The following is a 21,190-nucleotide window of genomic DNA, read 5'->3' on the forward strand; positions in this document are numbered from 1 at the left end:
CTCCCACCGCCCCTGGAATTTAACGATAACATTGCTGATCTGTCACAACTTGAAGAACTGTGCTAATATCAAAAACCCGAAGAGACGCTGTAGAGAACGTGCATTCTGAACATTACAGAGAGAGTCTGGATGGATTTGTTCAGTTTACTGGCCATCTAGTACCTGCTATCCATCAGGGGCTTAGACCACCAGCATGGGTGGTCTACAGACTTCCGCTTTCCACGGCTGCCCTATGAACGCCACAGTGTGGCCGAAAGACAACGGCTTTGCTCAACTTCAAAAGTAGGGATAATGATGGGGTGCCTGGGTGGCTCAGTCGGTTAAATGTCCGACTTCGGCTCAGGTCACGGTCTCATGGTTCTTGGGTTCGAGCCCCGTTTCGGGATCTGTGCTCGGAGCCTGGAGCCTGCTTCAGATTCTGTGTCTCCCTCTCTCTCTACTCCTCCCCTGCTCATGCCCTGTCTCTCTCTGTCTCTCAAAATTGAATAAAAGTTAAAAAAAAAAAGTTTAAATAAAAATAAAAGTAAAAAGTAGGGATAATGACCTGTCAATCACAGGAATGATGTGAAAGCTAAATCGAAGGAGACCCTGCATGTAACATAGTCAGTCACGTGCTTCCTCATCGTGAGCTCTTTCCTTTCTCCCCAACTCATTCTTCTGTGTTCTCCTTCTCCCCTTCCCCTGCTGGCCTCTCTGAGCCAGCTGACCACCACTCCCTAACCCATACCTCAAACCATATTCAAAAGTACAAAATCTCAAAAGACTCACACCGTGAGATGCTTTGCAAGGAGGTAGAATATAAAATGCAAAAAAGGGCAAAGTGCGAAAAGTCTAGACGTTGTCAGAAGTTCAGGTGTCTGAGAACCTTGGAAGGTTGTGAAGCCAAGTGGCATGACGACTTAAGAGCACTGTCAGAGCCCCAGATGATAAACAAATTGCCCCACTTGGCCACCCCTGCCGAAGGAACCAGGGGTCGTGTGGGCGACCCACCAGCCCAACAGACCGACCAAACAGGGGCTGAAGGGGCTGAAGACACACGGTTTCCTTCCTTCCAGTTTTCAGCTTACTAATTCTTTCTGCGTTACCAGAATGCTAACATGTTTACTTGGAAAAAATACCAACTGAAAGAAGAGGCAGCTGGTCCAGAAATATGCTACATTGAAAAGAAAAGCCAAAGCGGAATTCAAAACCAGGTGACAGATACCCGGGAAGCGAGGGGTACATACGCATGTGACTGCAGGATGGCCTCTCAGGATTGGGGAGACGAAAAGGGCCATTTCACGAACTTATTCTGCAAGCTGAAAATCTACTTCAGTTTGATTAGCTAAGGAAAAACTGAATGACTTCATGAACTTAAAATGTGAGCTGCAGCATTCGGCTGGAAAGCAGAGGCGTTAAGAGTAGCAGAGTTAATGATGCTAACTTGATCCCGACAGCCACGCGGCTTAGAGGCTGTGCTGCTGTCTTGCCTTCTGGCACAGTAGGTCTCCCAGCAGGAGTGGGGAGATGGGCTTGGAGGAGTAGGCTTGGATGGTCACAACCTAATCCGTCTGGATTTGTAAAGGAGAATGTTAGTTTCAAAAACAGAAAATATGCAGGGGCGCCTGGGTGGCTGAGTTGGATAAGCGTCTGACTCTTGGTTTCGGTTCAGGTCACGATCTCACGGTTTGTGGGTTTGAGCCCCGCTTCGGGCTCTGCGCTGACAGTGCGGGGCCTGCTTGGGTCTGTCTCTGTCTCAAAATAAACAAAAACGTAAAAGATTTAAAAGCAAAGAGAGAAAATATGCAACGTCGTTGCTGGGAAAAGATTTAAGCAAAACAGTTGGGGGGGGTTACCTGCTACGGAAAAAAAAAATGTGGAAACAGGCAATTTCTTCCTTTCTGCCACTTGACAGGTAGAAGGGCAAGCAGGAACCCCGCCCCTAGCCCTGACCCTCAGGGGAGCCCCACACTTTCGAATACATTCCCTAAAATTTTCTAAGTCCTTCTCTGGTGGTGGTGGTTGTGGCTAGCAATGCTATCTGGTCAGGGCACCCACATGGGGCTGGCGCCCATCTCTCTTTGGAGCACTCTGTGACCCTCTCTACATGGAGTACCTACCACACCCCCCAGGAACTCTGGGGCTCATATCCACCCAGTTGTCCTGGAACGTGGTGGCCAGGCTTGTTTCCAAGAGGGTGGCTGGTGGGCAGATTGCCTCCACTGGGCAGCATGGCGTTTCACGTACGGAATCCCATCAGACTGACCACCAGAATGCTGCGGACAGGCTCATTTCAAGGGACTCGAATTGGTTATATGGACAGAAGCCCCCCTCTGAAAATATTTGCCCAGAGCCACGATCCCTCAGGAAAGCCCTGGTGGGAAAGGAGGGTGAACCGCGATCGTGAGAAGAGAAAGCAGTCCGAAACATCTTTTTTCAAAACGTTTTTTGAAGAAAAAAAAAAAGAAACAACCTTGCATGTGTACATATGTGTGTGTATATAATATACATGATTGCTTTTTTTGGGCTTGATCTGTTAAAATCCTATTTATAGGCCATAAATTTGGTTTCCAGGGATATAATATCTTTTAAATCTTCGTTTTTAAACATGTTTCACCAAACGCCCACGTCCCTGGAACAGGTAGTACTTTGGGAGAAAAGGGAGATTATTTGAGAAACTCTGATTTAAACAAAAAGGGATTTTGTTGCACAACTTCCCAGAGCCCTGGACATGCTGACACAAACTATGTAAAACAAAAGGGGGTGCAGCCCCTCCCAGCCTCCGATGACCAGGGACCCCCTTTCACAGCATCTTATGGGATGGGATGGAAAATGCTGTCTTGAAAGAATAATGTGGGGCACCCGGGTGGCTCAGTCTGTTAAGCCTCCGACTTCGGCTCAGGTCAGAATCTCACAGTTCGTGGGTTCAAGCCCCGTGTCGGGCTCTGTGCTGACAGCTCAGAGCCTGGAGCCTGCTTCAGATTCTGTGTCTCCTTCTCTCTCTGCCCCTCATCCACTCACACTCTGTTTCTGTCTCTCAAAAATGAATAAACTTAAAAAAAATTTTAAAGAATGATTCAGGAACACACACACACACACACACACACACACACACACACACACCCCATAAGAGATTTCTTTCAATTTAGGTTCTTGGGAGGGAAAAATAAAGAGGGCTGGCAGTTCCATTTTTGTAATCACAAAACCAGAGAAGCAAGGTCAGCCCTGTGGTCTTGACATGAGGACCTCTCCCTGTAAGCAGGTAGGGATACTTCCCAGAGAAGATTCTATGATATAGTTAAGGTCTGGGGCCATTAGAGGGCTCTCTAGGCCTAATGGATTGGTTTCCAATCCCCGGATGCACTCAGGAGGGACTGTCGCCACCGTGAAGCTTGGTGTAAGAGACGCACAAATCCATCAGAGGTGAGGAATATTTCAATCATCACACCTGGAGCTTCTGGGTAGGATTAATACAAACACTCTTCTTCCCCACTAAGTACATGATAAAAATAGCAAACTGGGGACATAAACCTATCTGTTCAATGTAGACTGACTTATTAAACTTTTAAAAAATATCACAATAAAACTGAAATGGACCACTCCATATGATCATAAATATCATGTATCTGGGAGAGAAGAGCTTTTCAGATACATCTCAGCTTTCTAGCTTCCATGCAGCTGGCACTGCATTTTCTCCGGGCATTTCTGTTGATTCTTTTTCATCATCTATCTGTGCCTATCTAAAAACATCACAGCCCTGATGAGACCGTCCATTCCCTTAGAATATGTAACTTGACATATACTCTGATCAACACATCTAATATTACAAGCACACATGTACATGCACATGTATGTACATGTAAGTCCAATTGCCCGAAATATGGAGTATTTCAAGTCATACTATTTTTTAATTTAATGTTTATTTATTTTTGAGAGAGGGAGAGAGCGTGTGCGAGCAGGGCGGGGCAGAGAGGAGGGGGAGGGACAGAGAGAGATGGGGAGGGGCAGAAAGAGGGAGGGGACAGAGGATCAGAAACAGGCTCCATGCTGACAGCAATGAGCCCAATGCGGGGCTCGACCTCACAAACCGCTACATCGTGACCTGAGCCGAAGCTGGATGCTTAACTGACTGAGCTACCCAGGCGCCTCTCAAGTCACACAATTTTTAAGTGCAGCAGTTATACATGGTCATACATGATATACACTTGACTCAGCTGGGTATTTCCCTGGGAGAAATCTGTTCATTCACTGTGGTACTTTGTTCGTGGCCATATATTTGTGCCACGAGGAAATCCTGGCCTAAAACAGTGGTTCTCACGGTGTGATCCCATGACCAGCAGTTGTCAGCATCACTTGGGAGCTTGTTAGGAATACAGATTCTTGGCCCCCACCCCAGAGCGGCTGAATCAGAAACTCTGGCCGGATGTGACCCAAAAGGAGTGAGAGAACGCACACTGGCCCTGTGGGTATCAAAAGAGGAACGAGCGACCAAGGGGACTGTCAAGATGGTTCAGGGACAGGCGGCGTCTGCATAATTTTATTGTATCTTTTTAAAATGCTTATTTATTTCTTGAGAGAGAGAGAGAGAGAGAGAGAGAGAGAGAGAGAGAGACTCCCAAGCAGGCTCTGTGCTGACAGCGCAGAGCCTGATGTGAGGCTCGAATTCACAAATCGCGAGATCGTGACCTGAGCTGGAACCAAGAGTCAGATGCTTAATGGACTGAGCCACCCAGGCGCCCCAAAATAAAGCTAGATTCTATCACTCAATAAGCAAGGAAACAGACTGAAACATAAACCCTGCTTCACTCCCTTCTCTTGACATCGTGACATAAGACTCACAGCCATTTAGTCAACGGAAATGCTCTGGTCACATGCTGTGGTCCACCACAAGAGCCACGTTACCACAGAGTCAGAAAAAAACGACAGAAACCTCCTTCTGCCTCCTCTTGATTAAAAGAAAACAATATAAATGAAACTGAATCCCCCCAAATGCACCCCCATGATGTCTCTGGCGGTCAGTTCTTTCAGAATCCCCAAGCACACTGATGGAGGGGACACGTAGCCAGTATGGGGGAAGGGGTGCTTTCCTCCTCTTGCCACAGCCTTGGAGTGCTACACAAAGACAGCCAGGCTGGGCCCGGGCCAGGCCCCTGGTTGGTTGGTTCTGCTTAGAAAACTGCTTCCTCTTCCTCTGTCCCCGATTCCTGACTTCCCATGACTCCTATGCAACAGCATCATGAGAGTTAATGCTGTTAGAAGCACTCCGGGCCCCCGTCTAGCATTTGCAATTGTAAAAAGTGCTGTGATGCTTTTCTTTTCTACCAATGAAGAAACCTTATGTGAGCCAGCAAACTGCAAATAAAAAAACATTTTAAAGGAAAGAACACTTTTGAACCCCATCTTTGCTTCAGAACTAGTCTATGTGTCATGTTGCCTCTACTTTCGCTGCCTCAGGTGCTAAATGGAAGGGTCTTCAGCTAAGTACATGTGGCTTCTGGGTGACCACATTCTCTGTGGAGGGGACCAAGGGCAGGTTTTTGGAGGGTAGAGGGGAAAGCAACCTGAATAAGGGTATCATCGGCCGAAACACCCCCTATTTGAAAACTGATGAAGCACCAGAAAGAAGGGAGCTGAGCTGTTAGCAAATACAAATGGACAGCATAACGTGGAAATGAAAACTGCTCACGTTTGGTGCCAGGCCAACAGCTGGCTCTGAGAGAGCTAGCCCTGAGGGCATCTGGGTATCCACAGACATCACTTGTCCCTGCACTCAGCCACGTGCAATTCTCCCTCCTCGAAAAGAGCTGCTAAATCACATTTCAAGGCCTCGCTAGTGTACCAAATCCCACATCTCATACAAACAACAGAAGAAGGACACTATTAGCTGAAAGTATTGTGCCTTATTGATGAATGCCCTTAAAAGCAACGACAAATTACGACGGGCTTCCGAGTGGCTATTTTCTGAGTTCTCTGTTATTAGTGCATTATTTCTGTTATTGTCAACAGGACGTGATTATAATTGGGATGTTGTACACAGTGTTGTTATTGATGTACTCAGTAATTATAGGGCTGCATTCTCACATCTTGTAAAATGTAGGTATTATTTCTGACCCTGAGGATGCTGGGAGCAACTAATACTGGCACGATTTTTCTGGGGACTTTCACTCTTAAAACAAAGAAATGGCTTTGATGGCATCAGGAACAGCTCTGGAAGTCAGGAATCTTCATTCTTGAGACAATGGGATGACCAAGTCGCCAGCAGAGTTAGACTTGCAGTCCACGAAGGTAGCTGTACCTGGGGCAGGTGCGCCCCGGGGTCTTTGAGACCAGGGCAATTGCGGATGCTTCTGTTTGCCAAAGTAGGAAGGTCAAAAGGCTTAAAAATAGTCATCTCTTTTCATTGTATTTTCCTATTCTCTACTAGGAAGCAATACAAAAGAACTAACACAGGGCATAAAGACATGAATTCACACATACTGATGTTCCCCGAAGTGCTGGTAAAGAAACAGAAAAATTGAAAGCTACCTGGTCCATTCCTCACATGGAATACTCTGGTTAAACATCTTCTTTTGAAAAAAGAAAACAGTAACATGACATGAAAAAAAGACGCTCAGTCAGATGAAGTAGAAAAGTCAGGAATATGTAACAATGCCATCTGAATTTTATGGTACAAATTCGGTATTTACCTAGAAAAATAGACTGAAGGAAAATAAACCAAAGTGCATTCATTTGTGGCTATGTCAGAGTGGTATGATTTAGGGGATTATGAAAATTCGTCATTTCACACTTTTCGGTGTTTCCAAACATTGTATGTACGTCTCCCATTTGAGAATGCTTTAGACATACCAAGTAATTAACAAACCTGATGACAGCTGAAATGATACTGCGGGCTCTAACATCTGCCACTTTTAAAGCTGGTCCCTGAGGGTCCCTCTGCCATGGAACTTCTGTGGACCTCGCAGCTCCATACGAGGCACTTACCTGCGAAGGTGTCGTCACACTGATTTCCGGAACAAAGTTGTCCTCAAAGAAATTGATGATGTTCTCCTGCTGAAGTTCCTTTGTTGGAGTGACTTTGGGCAGAGGTGGGACAGGAGGCCCTTTCCTGGTCTACAAAACATCAGAAACACAAGCAAACTAATTCAGCCAAAGACGGCACGCGAGATGTGCAGAAATGCCACAGAACAGTGCTGGGCGGACGTATTGGTCACTGACTGAAATTTAGATACGTGTACAGAAACAAGAACACCTGATTGAGCAGAGAATGCTATCTCCCTTGGTGGCTCTCTGAGCACCGACAAGCAAGGGCCCCGTGAGAAATACTCCGGCAATGCCACTCCATTCATCTCAACACAAGCGCTACACGCAGGGCCAGGTGCCTATGCCTCTAAAGTTAAAACTAAGGCAACACCTTTTGTGGAGTCAACTGAAAAGGATTTCTCATTTCAGCAATAAACTGGAACTTGAACACTAACATCAGGAAAGTTTGTCACTGGAATCACTGAGACCGCCCATAGGTAGCACACATTGCACTCCCCACGTGAGTGTTTTCAGGAGTAAGAACTTGACAGAACAATTCCCTGGATCTTCTCGCGACTTGCCTTACTTTCAAAGCCTGCACCGCACTGGAGACTTTGAATCTTCCTGTAGGAACTTCATCTTCACCCAAAGTGGGGAAAACGAAGGCGGCCATGTTTCTCTGTATTTACCTTTTCTAATCTTTCCGGTTTCCCCCAATCATTTCTTCTAGACACTTTTGTTGAGCTCGTGCGCCACACACTGTGGGTAGTACCCAAACTGTGAAATGGCGTATAAACATCACGGCTTTCTTGGCCATACTTGACCCAAGGGTAACCGAAAGTGCTGGAGGAAGGGAGGTCCTAGCAGAAGGCAGGACCGATCAGAGCCTTCTGAAAGCAAGAGGTGGGAGGAGAGGAGGGCATGGAAGGAAGCTGAGGTTGTGGAGAGAGGTCTCAACACACTCAAACGTAGGGTGTGTGAGGATGTAGGGCTCCAAACTGGAAAAACAGCTTGATTCCTTAGTGGTCATCACAATGCCGACAGCCTTGAAGTCTCCCCAACTGGAAACTCCTTTTGATGCCCCAGGACCCCAGGACTATCCCAGACAGGGGTCCTCATGCCGAGTTCTTCCATTTGCCCCAATATACTTGACCTCTTCCTACCTGTGAAGGTGACCTAGGCCTTGCCGGTGCAGGAGACGCAGGTGCCAGCGTGTGATTAGGACTAGCTGTTGGGCTCGGGATGGGCGAAGGCTCCTCTGGCGGCGATGGGGTCTTTGCGATGCGGAGAGGACCAGAATCGCTGGATGAACAAACACATGAGAGTCAGCAACGGTCCGTCTAAAGAACAGCACTTACGTTTCAGGGGTCCTTCAGCCCAAAGGAATCCTGAGGCACAATAGGTTTTGGCTCTCGTCTAGCCCCCTTCTAGGTTAATTCTGGCTGTTATGTACAGTATTTATTATCCACTGGATGCCAGACCCCATTCGTAATACATCATCTCTAACCTCACAATACCCAGGCCTTGCTGTCCCCACATAAAGCGGGGCACAGAGAGGTTAAAAACCCCTGAAGTCACTCAGCATTTTGCTGGCTCTGAACTCAGGCCTTGGGAATGCAAACCCTTTGTTCTCTCCACTGTGCCAAACAGGCTCTGCAAGAATCTTCCAAAGAGAAGCTGAACTAGCTGAGCCACTTTCAACTTCTGATTTCCTTCAGAATGTTACTAGGTCATAATCGATAGAAAAACCTACCCTGAAAATGATAAATTTTACGTTAAAGGCATCCTCAGGATAGTGCTGAGTAGGATTTTATAAGAGTCTTTTCTGATAACATTTGGAAACAAATTCATTACTTGTTCCCCTTTCTACACCTTATAAAACAATGACTGAACTCAGACGCCTTGACAGGCACGAACGAATTACGTGAAGGCAGAGTGTCAGCAATGTTTCCTGAAAACCCACCGCATTCCTGGCACTGGGCCAGAGGCGTGGGACCAGCTCAAAGGTGATGAGCAGGAGGAGGGCACTTGGGACACATCCTACTCTCTAAGACCTTCTAACATCTACAGATTGAGGGAACAGCGTCTCTACCCCAAAATAAACTAGCGCATACACCACAGCATGATCTACATATTCAAGGGAGTGAGTCCTGCAGGGAACACGGATGGGCCACATGATTGAGACTACGTGCCAGCAATCATGTCCTCTGTCGGGAAGCGCGGATCCAATCTACACTCAACAGGGAGCCCACTGAGCTCACTCACCACCTCGTTCTGCGGAGGAATGTTGAAAAAAACCAAAGGAACATTTGGTAAGTGGCCATGGCCTCACTCTGTCTTCATTTTATCTGATTCAGCAACACTGAAGTGTTCAGACACGTTTGTTTCACGTCTCTACGAGGGAGGACCCCCTAAGTTTTTCACGTGCTTTACAGCCAAAACACCCAATGTCATTGCGACGTTCCTCTTAAAACTTCCTCTTTGTTCCAAGTTCATGCTGAGATACTATATTGGAAACAGTGCTTCCTTCCACTCCTTTCATGTGTTCTTGTAGGGAATGTTCCTTTCCTTCGAAGGATAAGAGATCCTAAATGCTCACTTGGGATAGCAGCTGTAGCAGAGACTATTATGAGGATGGCTAATACAAAGAGTATCATTTAAGAAAATTAGTTCTCTATAGAGAAATCCAAACACTAACATGGGTAGGAGTGTGTGTTTTTATAAAGGTATATGTAGGACTCTATATGATGATTGATGTTGAAATTGCAAATAGAGAATGTCAGGACTGCATATTACCTTACAAGCCATTTAGTTCAATACCATCTTTTTTTTTGCTGTTGATTAAAAAAAAATGAGATCTTCACCCAAAGGATTAATGGACTCACTCAAGGAATGAAAAGCCTATTAACTGCAGGATCACAAACCTGAAAGCTGGGTCTTCTGATTTCCAGCCCAAGGCTCATGAGCCTGCCTTCCTTGAACATATGATGCCTGAGAAGGATCGGTGTATTTGACCGACTGACTCACAGAATCAACGTGCAACAGGACCAAAACAATGCAGTGTTTGCGAGGTCAAGTCAGGAGGTAAGATGATGGTGAGGTGTCAATTACTTCCCAAAATGGATTCATTGAAGATCCAGCACTGACGATAAGCATAAGGACTAAGTGCTGGGAGTTTAGGAATTCCTTTCTTCTCCAAAGAAAGTAACAGGTGCACAACCAGAAATTACATGTTAAAAATGTATACCCTGGCCGACAGGTCCCGTGGAAAATGGAGACAGGCAGATAGTCAGTTCTACGGTGACAATGACCAAAGCCCACAGTGAGTAAATTTAAAGGCTAAAGGTTAAGGTGAACACAGAACAGAGTCTGACAGTGGAAAGGCTCCTTAGTGTTAGAGTTTTCTAAAAGGATTAAAATAGCATGGACTGGTGCAGACTGCAGAAATTGCAACAAGCATTGCATGAACTTGGGTCTCAAGAACACGGCCTACCTGGGAGCTCCTTGAATGGTGAAGGCCTTGTCAGCGTGCTGGTCGCCCAGCTTCGTCATCACTTCGTACAATTTGTGGCAAAGCTAAAGGGATGGAGACCATTGGTCTGTTAGCTGTAAGTCATTCTGGTGCCGATTCAGGCTACTGCCCTAAGAGAGGAGGAAGCGTTTACTGAAAAACTGAGAACCTTAACGACGATAGGGATGGCCTCAGGATACCTTTAAATTCTGCAAATGGACAATCTAAAACTCATATCAAGGGGCACCTGGGTGGCTCAGTCGGTTGAGTGTCTGGCTTCAGCTCAGGTCATGATCTCGAGGTTCATGAGTTCAAGCCCGGCGTCAGGCTTTGCGCTGACAATGTGGAACCTGCTTGAGAGTCTCCCTCTTTCTCTGCCCCTCCCCTGCTCTTTCTCTCTCTCTTTCAAACTAAATACATAAAAATTAAAAAAAAAAAAAAACTTATGTCAAAACTGAAAGGCCACAAACACAAATAAACCTTTAAAAAACCAAAATACATTTCTCAACCAGAGTACAGAATGGAAAACAAACCCTTATTGTTTCTGCTGACTCTGCTAGAGATAAAGTCGTACGACCACCCTGCTGAACTAAGACAATATTAGTTGACGACAGGACTGCTGACTGAATGCTCAGATACCAATTTTTCCTCAGCCTCAAAAAGTATCACTTTTAAACGCCAACTTTTAAAGCTGACTGGAAACAAAAACCAAACAAAACAAGACTGTGAGACTGTGACAGGGAGAAAAAGCATTTCGGAAGAGGAACGAAGACCAGCCAGGATTCCTGAGGGCCTGGAGGAATACTGGAGAAATACCACTGAGAGTAATAACACGCTATGAAAACAAACTCGCAAGTAAGTGACAATGCTACGCCATTTCATTTGCTTTCAGAAAAAAAAAAAAAAAAAGTTCACTTATTTTATGTTCCATAAGGAAAAATAATCGTTACTTACCACCGCTATTTCCTTATGAAACTTGGCCTCGAGGCTGGAAACATTTTTGAAAGTGTTGACATAAAACCCAACTCGTCTGCCATGTAGAGACACAAAGAGGAAAGAAGAATAGGGAAAGACCGGTCAGCAAAACCGCATTTGTAATGGCAATGAAATGCATTAGGAACAGGTTTCCTTTATATACTTGTGACTAACACTGGGCCACATCTGCTGGCCCACAGCACAATCTCTCCAAAGGCAGTGGACGTGCGGAGACAGTGGCTCTCACAACGTGGGGAACACCAGGACTGCATTTCAGATTCTGCAGTCTCAGATAGGGGTGGAGGATGTGCATTTAAAAAAAAAATTTTTTTTAAGTTTATTTATTTTTGAGAGAGAGAGAGATGCAGAGCGTGAGCAGGGGAGACAGAGAGAAATAGAGAGACACAGAATCTGAAGCAGGCTCCAGGCTCCGAGCTGTCAGCACAGAGCCCAGCACAGGGCTCAAACCCATGAACCGTGAGATCGGGACCTGAGCCAAAGTCCAACGCTTAACTGACTGGGCCACCCAGGCGCCCTAGGATTTGCATCTCCAACAGGCTCTAGGTAACACTGAGGCTGCTGCTCCTGCAGACGGAACACATTTGGAACCACTGCCCTAAGAGTCTGCTTATATTTTAGACGTGTGTCTTGTAAAGGGCTGGAGAGAGAGAAGCTTATCATTAATTTTTATGACATATACATACTATCATTTTGGATTCTGAAATGTGGTGGACAGGGAGAAATAGAAAACCTACCGATTAACTACAATTCCTCAGCTAAAGTAAGAGGGCCAAATAAAGACACAAGGTGTCCATTCACAGTATCTCAAACAGGTTTGTGAAGCAAAGCCAGGGGGTGGGACTTTTAGGTCCCTAATAGTAAGCACACCCGTCAACCCCGAGGGTTCAGCCCAGTACCTCCTGAATGGGCTCCCTTTGCTCTAAATGAGGACACTGTATTAATTCAATCTTTCTGAATCCATCTAATAAATTACTACTTTGATTTCATTCATGTTCTTGTTTCAATGACGTTCTCAAAAACAACTCCAGAATCCTGACTGGTTCATGAGATTCTAAATCCCAAGTAAGAACTTAGATGCCAGAAACATTAGACAGGCCAGATATATGGAATAAACATATACTCGGGGGGGGGGGGGAGGGGAGGTTGTAATAAGAATAATTTATTGTTTAATATATAATTTTGTTATTTAATAATAACTTATTACTGGGGAGTAAGAATGTGCCTGTACACAGGAGGGCCCCTCTTATTTCAACAATGACATGAAAGCATAGATAAAAGGGGACCTTCCTATTTAGCTGTGCCTTGTGCTGAGCAAGATTCCAATAAGCCGAGCGGACGAATGTTCCATTATCACTAAAGCCAACAGAAAGAGCTGCCATGTAATAGACACCTTTATTTATTCCCTCACTTAATTCTTGTAACTACCTCCAGAGTAGTGAGCCTCATTTTACATCCAGGTCACCCGAGGCACAGACATACTAATTGTCCAAGGTCTCGTAATTAATAACCGGAGAACCTGTGTTTGGATCCAAAAGGAGGAAGACCAATAGAAAAGCACGGACTGTGTGACAAGAAATTCTGCTTAAGCACGAGTATCATGATTTCTGTTCTCTCCAATGAATTAGGGTTTAGAATTTTAACAAGATAAAAGATAAAAACCCAATTTAGAGATTCAGAGATGAAATATTGGTTAAGTACCATGTGAAACTCCAGTAAGACTTACTTTTTCTACATCTTAACCTGTGCCTTAAGTTCCTACCGTGTTCCACTTAATTTTTTTTTTTATTTTAGAAGAATAGTTTACTTGGGTTTCCTTCATCTTTCAGCTTTATTGAGGTATAGCTGATAATTAAAATGGTGAGATATTTCAAGTGTACATTGTGGTGACCTGATTCACAATTGTGAATGGTTCCCCCATCTAGTTAAGTAACACAGCTCTCACTTCATAAATGTATCCTGTGTGTGTGAACATTTAACTTCTACACTCAGCACATTTCAATTATAGAATATAGTGTTATCAGCTATAGTTACCATGTTTTACATTAGATCCTCAGACCTTACTCACAGCTAAAAGTGTATACCTTTTTACCAACCTGTCCCTATTTCCCCACCTCCTAGCCCCGGACATCCACTTTCCTACTTTCCATTTCTATGAATTTGCCTTCCCCCACCCAGATTCCACATACAAGGGATAGCATGCAGTAGAATCACCTCGCACCCATCAGCACGGCTGTCATCAGAAAGACCAGATAACAAGTGTTAGCAAGGATGTGGAGAAAAGGGACCCCTTGTGTACTGTCGGTGGGAATGGAAATTGGTGCAGCCACTGGGGAAAACTCCTCCGAGAGGTAAAAATAGGACTACCATACGACCCAGTGATCCCACTTCTGGAGATACGTCTGAAGGAAATGAAACCAGGAACTCAAAGAGATACAGGCACTGCCCCATTCACTGCAGCGTTATTCATAAGAGCCAAGAGATGAAAACAATCCAAGTGTCCATCAACCGGGGAATGATTAAAGAAGGTGTGGGGTGCCTGGGTGGCTCAGTCGGTTAAGCGTCCACCTTCAGCTCAGGTCGTGATCTCGCGGTCCGTGAGTTCGAGCCCCGCGTTGGGCTCTGTGCTGACAGCTCAGAGCCTGGAGTCTGTTTCAGATTCTGTGTCTCCCTCTCTCTCTGGCCCTCCCCCGTTCATGCTCTGTCTCTCTCTATCTCAAAAAAAAATAAATGTTAAAAAAAAATTTTAAATAAATAAATAAATAAATAAATAAATAAATAAAAAGAAGGTGTGACATGTATATACACACACACACACGTATATGCATATATACATACAGGATACGTACACCTGCATATATATATATATGAATATACATATACACACAGACATATATTGTGTATATTATTTCATATCAAAATAAAAATAGGTGAATTGAGAGACATAATCACTGTAGATACTAAACATTAAGTGGAACATACATCTTTGTCCGGTTTGTTTCACTCAGCGTAATGCCCTCATGGTCCATCCATATTATCCCAAATGGCAGAATCTCCCCCCCCTTTTTTTTTTTTTTGAAAGAGAGCATGAGTGAGCAAGGGAGGGGCAGAGGGAGAGAGCGAGCGAGCAAAACCTAAGCAGGCTCCATGCCCAGCGTGGAGCCTGACATGGGGCTTGATCTCATGACCATAAGATCATGACCTGAGCACTGAAATCAACAGTTGGACGTTCATCCGACTGAGCCACCCAGGTGCCCTTCCTTTCTTATGGCTGAATAATATTCCATTGTGCGTGTGTGTGTATATGTGTGTCTGTGTGTATATATTGATAGGTGACAGATAAACAGACATATATTAATAAAGAAAATCCTGGCACAGGGTGTTTGGGAAATAGCAACTACTTGGGAGGGTCAGATCAGAAGCTTGGGAGATAAGAGCAGTGAGGCAGGCCTGTGCGCTGGGGCAGGGGATCTTCCCGACCGTGAAGTATGCGTTTATTTGCAGGCAGTGGTTATTTGCAGTCCCTAGCCATGTGTGGGACAGGGGAATGGAGAGGACCTGTGTTTGAGGAAGCTAACAAAGCAGCACCTGTACAGGAGGGGAGTCTGCAGGTGCGCTGACAACACTGGGCAGAGGGTCCAGCTCACCGTATGTGGCAGAGAAGACTTCCGGTGGCACTGTAAGTGCCAACTCAGGACCCCCATCAACCGGTCATTCCTCATACCTCCCGTCATTCAATTGCTCAACGAAGGGCCTATCCACTCTGGGTTCATGCCTAGGGGTGGGCTCCGGGGGCTCCAGGAACACACAGTCCACTTACAGGAGTCCCCGAGGGGAGGATTCATGAACACACACTTCACCCACGCTGGTGAGTGAAAGACGCAGAATGCCAATGTTAAAGTTACCACGAGAGGCCATACACAATTGACTACCAAAAATGAAGGTTCAGACAGAAACAGCTACAGGAACTGAGAAGATGGGGGAATTGACAGGCCCTGTGCCAGCTGCGAACGTCTGCTTGAGAGGATCAACTTGGGCTGGCCCGAAGGAGGGTCAGATTTAAATAGACGGCAGGCGCAGATGGATGGGAGAGGGGGTGTAGCTGAAGTTCATTGGCGGGGACTGCTTTGTTTTCATTGATTTTTCACTATGACGAACAAAACCCTAACGATGACCTACGAATTAAAACTCGGTGCATGGCTCGACTATTTCCTTAGAATAAGTGCCTTGAGTGCAAACGCTGTGTGAGAGGCACAGACCACAGAGGCTCTGGTGTGCACTTCCAAGCTGCCCCCACGGGGGCGGGGTCCTTCTACTTCCTTGACGTTCAGTGCGAAGTTGCACAAAACCTTCGGGAATATGATGGGCGAGAGTTTGCACCCGGCTGCCTTTTATAGTTATATTCCTTCAATTAAAGTTAATACTTTTTTCTTCATTTACTTAATAGCCGTTTATATTTCTTCTTTTGCGAGTAACCTATTCATTTTTTATGTTCATTTCTTAGTGCTCCCCCCCCCCTTTTATTTAGAAGGTTAACTGCTATTAAACATAGTGATTCTTGGAGACATTAAGCAAAAAAACAAGAATTCCCGTTCTTCAACCTGTTAGTTTTGCTTTCTGATATATAGCGTATCTTGTTTATATCAATTATTATTTAGAGAAATAAGTGGTGTGGTGCCAGAAAGAAATAAAGACCTTGTTTAACACGACTAAACAGATACCAAATGATTTTCTAATATTTTTGTGGCTCATTTTAGAATTTTGAAGTTAAGTCAACTAGGATGTGTTTAACTTAGAAAAAAATGTGGTGGACATTTTTGATGTAATTCGTCATATGAGGGTTTTCTTCAAGTTATGAAATTGGAGACTCCTTCAAAGTAGGGCCTGCCTGTAGGCAGGTCACTACTACAGGCCTAGCACCTGATACGGCACCAGGGCAGAGCAGGTGTGCAAGTAAATATTCAATGAATGAACGAATGAGCCAACAAACGTGGCACTCATTCCACTGGAAGGGCATATGCTGACTGTTGCCCTTGGCTTGTAAAAACCTGATGTCACCAGCAGGGAACCAGACATCCACAGAGTACTGCTTTTACGTGTTTGCGAGGCATTCCACACGCTCTTCATAAACAAGGGACTAAGACATTACCATGTCCCCGAAGGACTCCTCTGAGGCATCCTCAGGCCCCTTCAGGTTAGCTCTCAAGCCCCACTTAATTTCTTTATTAAGATGGTTTTTTCTTCTTGGAAACAATGGGAAGGATTGTCAGCTGAGCTGTCACAGCAGTGCAGGCCAGGACACTCCCCTCAGCGCTTCCCTCAGGGAAATCTGCAGGGGTGGGGCTGGGCGGGGGGGGTCACTGCGACCCCCTCACCACAACCCCCTGCAATGGAAGAAGCATCCCGTGCCATCCGTCACTTACCAGGGGGGTGGAGTGGGAGAGCGAAGAACTTTCTCCTAGCTGGCCCCTGCTCCTCTGGGCCCCTGACACTCCCTCCTCTGAGATTCATGCCGCACGTATTCGGCCCTGTACGGCTCATCTACCAACCCCCAGGCCGCCACCCCACTGACTGTCCACAGCGCACATCTCCTGATTCCCTTCGCTCTCCTTCACCGAATCCTAACACGAACACAGCAGACCGCGACATCCAACTCTTAAACCAAGAAACAAACTCGTAATTCACATGCTTATTCAAATAAATTCTGCTGCGGATCCTGGGTCTTGCCATCCATGGCTCACAACTGATAGGAGACAATCAAGAGGCCTGCTCCCTAACCCAATTTCCTAGACCACAAGATCCTTCATTCATTCACTTCTGTTCCACTTGTTGATTTTTTTCTTAATCTGTCTGAGATCAGTGCCCCTTTCCTTCCAGGTTGTCGTCCCCCTCAGGCTCGGCATCTTGCTTTCTCAAGCTCGGGCCCTGTGGCATACCTCTCACCACTGGCTGGTCGCTGTGCCAACACCTCGTCTTTATCCCCCTGTCCCCTACTGGCTCCAGAAATCCCCAGTCCTAAATCATCCCAACCTGTGCCGCTGCCACTGTCGGCTTCTCAAAATGATACCAGTTATTTCAAATTAATTTTTTAACACTTATTTATTTTTGAGAGAGAGACAGAGGGTGGGGGAATCGGAAGCAGGCTCCAGGCTCCAGGCTCCAGCACGGAACCCAACGCAGGGCTCAAACCCATGAACCGCAAGATCATGACTTGAGCCAAAACCGGACACTTAACTGACCGAGCCCCTCAAAATGATACCGGTTAATTTTAGAAGGCTTCCCCTGCCCACTCTTCCCCCTGTATCTGCTACCACTATTCCTCAGGCCCAGCATAGTCAAGATCCTCAAATAAGAGATGATATCCTTCTACATCATCAACCATGGCGTCTCCAATGGCTGCAGTCAGGTTTCTGACCCCGCCATCAGCTGGAGCCTGTCTGGAGGCTCACCAAGACAATACACCCTTAGTCTCCTCTGCTTGACCTCCGTTTTGTGAATGATTCTCCTGGCACGCCTTCACTTTTAAAACTCTCGCCATTCTTGGGCTTTTTAAGATACTACTCTCCCGGGCCTCCTCCTACATCTGTGATCATTCCTTCTCAGGGACTTCTGCACTTTCCTTAAATAGCGGAGCTCTCATTCCTCAACCCACCATAGCAGGGAGGCCGGAAGACACAAATAACTGCAATTTCAAGGTGGAGTAATATGGCTGGGAAGAAAACATATGTATAATAAGACAATTTTATGAACTAAGCTTTATTTATGAAAGGCTGCGTACGGTCTCATTTTACATAAGAAGTCCTAAATGCAGACAATCAGGATTTACAGGCAACACCACAGAAGTGTTTTTAAGTGCCAGCTTCAGGATGTATAAACGCGACGATCTTCGGCAAAGTGTTTAACCAGTATGATCCCGAGCTTCCTCGTTTGTAAGGTGGGGATATATGCAATTGTGACGATTAGAGGTTATGTGTGTAAAGTGAATAAACTGATACCTGGAAAATACAAAGTATTCAACAATAATGAGCGCTCTCTTCTCCTCTCGTATAAACACAGTACACACAATTACTGCGGTTGAATAATGTAGGTCTAGTCAAAAACCATGGTATATATAAAGAGTATATACAAAGGCCCAAGCTAGGATTGGATCAAAGGGCAGGACCTGACTGACGTAAAAAGGAAAAACCCTTGAGTGCGGAAATAAGTCACAGTGGATTAAAAAGCACTAAAGCAGGGCACTGGGGTGGCTTGGTTGAACTTCCGACTTTAGCTCAGGTCATGATCTCACGGTTCGTGAGTTCGAGCCCCACATCGGGCTTGCTGCTGTCAGCACAGAGCCCGCTTCAGATCCTCAGTCCCCCTCTTTCTCTGCCCCTCCCCCACTCACACTCTCTCTCAAAAATGAATAAACATTTAAAAACAAAGAGCACTGAAGTATTTATATTGTATATGGCAGATAAGGGGAATGGCTTCTCTCCAAAACTTGTCCTTCAAATATTCCCATTGTGTTTAAATTCCTCTAAAGTCTTTCATATTACAAGATACTCTGACAATTACTTATTTTGAATGACCAAATACTATCTGGGCAAGACACATAAGCCTGAAACCTCATCAGTCAATGCTAGTTTAGGATGCTTATCGAGAACATTAAGAAGAAATATTTTTGTTCCATACCCAATACGTATTAAGGCAAATAATACCCACCTTTGGGGGAATTTTGGCAATTTTCCTGGGAGTATTATCTCATAATTGGAAGTGTTGAGCGTTGTGGTACCTAAGTTCTCATAAAGATCAGTTTAAAAAGCAATTGGGTAAGTAATGACATTTGAGATCACAAAAATTCCTTTAGAGGGGAAATGAACAGGAGAACTGTTTAAATTGTATGCAAATCACAACTGGTGTTGGGGATGTTGAGGAAGATGATAAGCTGGGGAGAACTCCTGGCTGACATTTCATGAGTCAGCCTTGATGAGGACAAAGACATGGGTGCCAACGATGTGCATAAAGATTTTGGATACAAGTATTTTTTGAAATATAAGAATGAAAAAATATACTTCTTAAAAAACCCATAATTTCATATGATTTGTGACTTTATCTTCTTTTTAAAATTTATTTGAGAGAGAGAGAGAGAAAAAGCACAAGCAGGGGAGACAGGCAGAGGGGCAAAGGGAGAGAGAAAGACTCTCAACCAGGCTCTGAACTGAGCGTGGGGTTCAGTCCCACAACTCTGGGATCATGACCTGACCCAAAATCAAGAGTCAGACACTCAACTGGCTGAGCCACCCAGGTGCCCCTATAATTTGTGGTTTTAAATAGGCACGAATGACTCCATGAAAGTTATGAATAGATATTTGCCTCAACAGGAGGGTGATGAGGGGATGGGTGGTGGCAATGAGAATACGGAGGCAGAGACCAATCCAGAAGACCACAGAGAAAGGATAAATTGATTCCTTTGATGGTCCTCTGGCTTCCCATAGTTAATGACGCCAAAGCTTTGAGGCGGGGAGCCCAAGAATGACAGTACCAAAAAGAGAAATGCAGGTGTGGAAAGAATGAGTAAATTCAGATGAGCGAGGAGTTAATTTCACACATGTTGAACCTTGGGTTATGGCTGGACATTGAAGTGGGATGCCTTACAGGCTGATTCTAGAGTGAACTGGCCGAAATTTCCTCTAGTTATTTCAAAAATAAACACGGAGTGGACACAAACACGGACAAACTCCACTCTAGACCCTCAAAACGCTTACAGTTTTAAAGGATAAGTAGGACTTCCAGAATTTTTAGATAGGAAGGTTTTGAGGATGCCAGTCTGGTTGGAAACCGGGCCAGAGGATTTGTCTTAAAGCAATGTTGCATAGCAAGTGCAAATGTGTTTATATGGCATGGTCACATGAGGTGCCGATGGAAATTGAGAGGCGGAAGTCCCCACTGCATCCAACAGCTTCTTGGTTCTACCATTGAGGGGGAAATATAAGACAAGGGATGGAAAATGCACTTAATGCCATGAGAATTGCAGAGTAACCATAAAAGAAAAATATTTAGTGCTTAAAATGGGAATGCAGTTCAGGTTAAAAAGGTCAGAGCTGAAAGCACAGGGTTTGGCATCCAAGCCTGAAGACCAGATGACCTCTGGGGATCAAGGGAGTTCTGCCAAGAGCTAATGGGGTATCCTTGTAAATTTCAAAGTTAAGGGCAATTCTCCTGTTGCCTCTTTCTGAGATGGGAGACTCCACTTGAGAAATATATCCAGGTCTAAAAACTGTGTCATCAATATAGCAGCTGCTAGCTTCGTGTGGCTATTTAAATTTAAATGAGTCAAAGCAAAATAAATTAAAAATTCACTTCCTCACACCATATGAGCCATATTCCAAGAGTTCAACAGCCAGCCACGTGTGGCAGGCAGCTACCATTCTGAAAAGCACAGATATATAGATACATAGAACGTTTTGCCAGGTTCGATGGCCCTGAAGCATCACAAACAATAAAGATAAGAGAAGGGATATCGCCTCTTCTCGATCTTCTAAATGGGACACGTACACCCTGCACAGAAACTTTACCTTGACCATAACGATGGTAACTCCTCTTGTAAGTCAACGTTAAACTCTTCAAATACTTTCTGTGCTTTCTGAAATTCCTCTTCTGCCTAGAAAGGACACATTGACACGTGTTTACGCTAAAAAAAAAAGT

At 45.1% G+C, this 21,190-nt stretch overlaps 1 protein-coding gene across 4 annotated transcripts in view; it reads right to left on the minus strand.

The window, feature by feature from the left end:
* The window catches only part of AMPH (amphiphysin), a 253,068-nt gene that overhangs the window by 68,520 nt on the left and 163,358 nt on the right, over window positions 1-21,190 (minus strand). For all 4 annotated transcript variants that reach the window (XM_086696998.1, XM_086696997.1, XM_086696996.1 and 1 more), the window contains exons 7-11: window positions 21,061-21,146; window positions 11,465-11,540; window positions 10,493-10,575; window positions 8,163-8,301; window positions 6,961-7,089 (exon numbers count right to left, since the gene is read on the minus strand). In XM_086696998.1, the coding sequence (XP_086553124.1) occupies window positions 6,961-7,089; window positions 8,163-8,301; window positions 10,493-10,575; window positions 11,465-11,540; window positions 21,061-21,146 (513 nt within the window). The remainder of the gene's footprint in view (window positions 1-6,960; window positions 7,090-8,162; window positions 8,302-10,492; window positions 10,576-11,464; window positions 11,541-21,060; window positions 21,147-21,190) is intronic.

The sequence above is a fragment of the Puma concolor genome, chromosome A2 (genome assembly GCF_028749965.1).
Source record: "Puma concolor isolate L17-30 chromosome A2, mPumCon1.1.hap2, whole genome shotgun sequence".
Classification (NCBI taxonomy): Eukaryota; Metazoa; Chordata; class Mammalia; order Carnivora; family Felidae; genus Puma; species Puma concolor.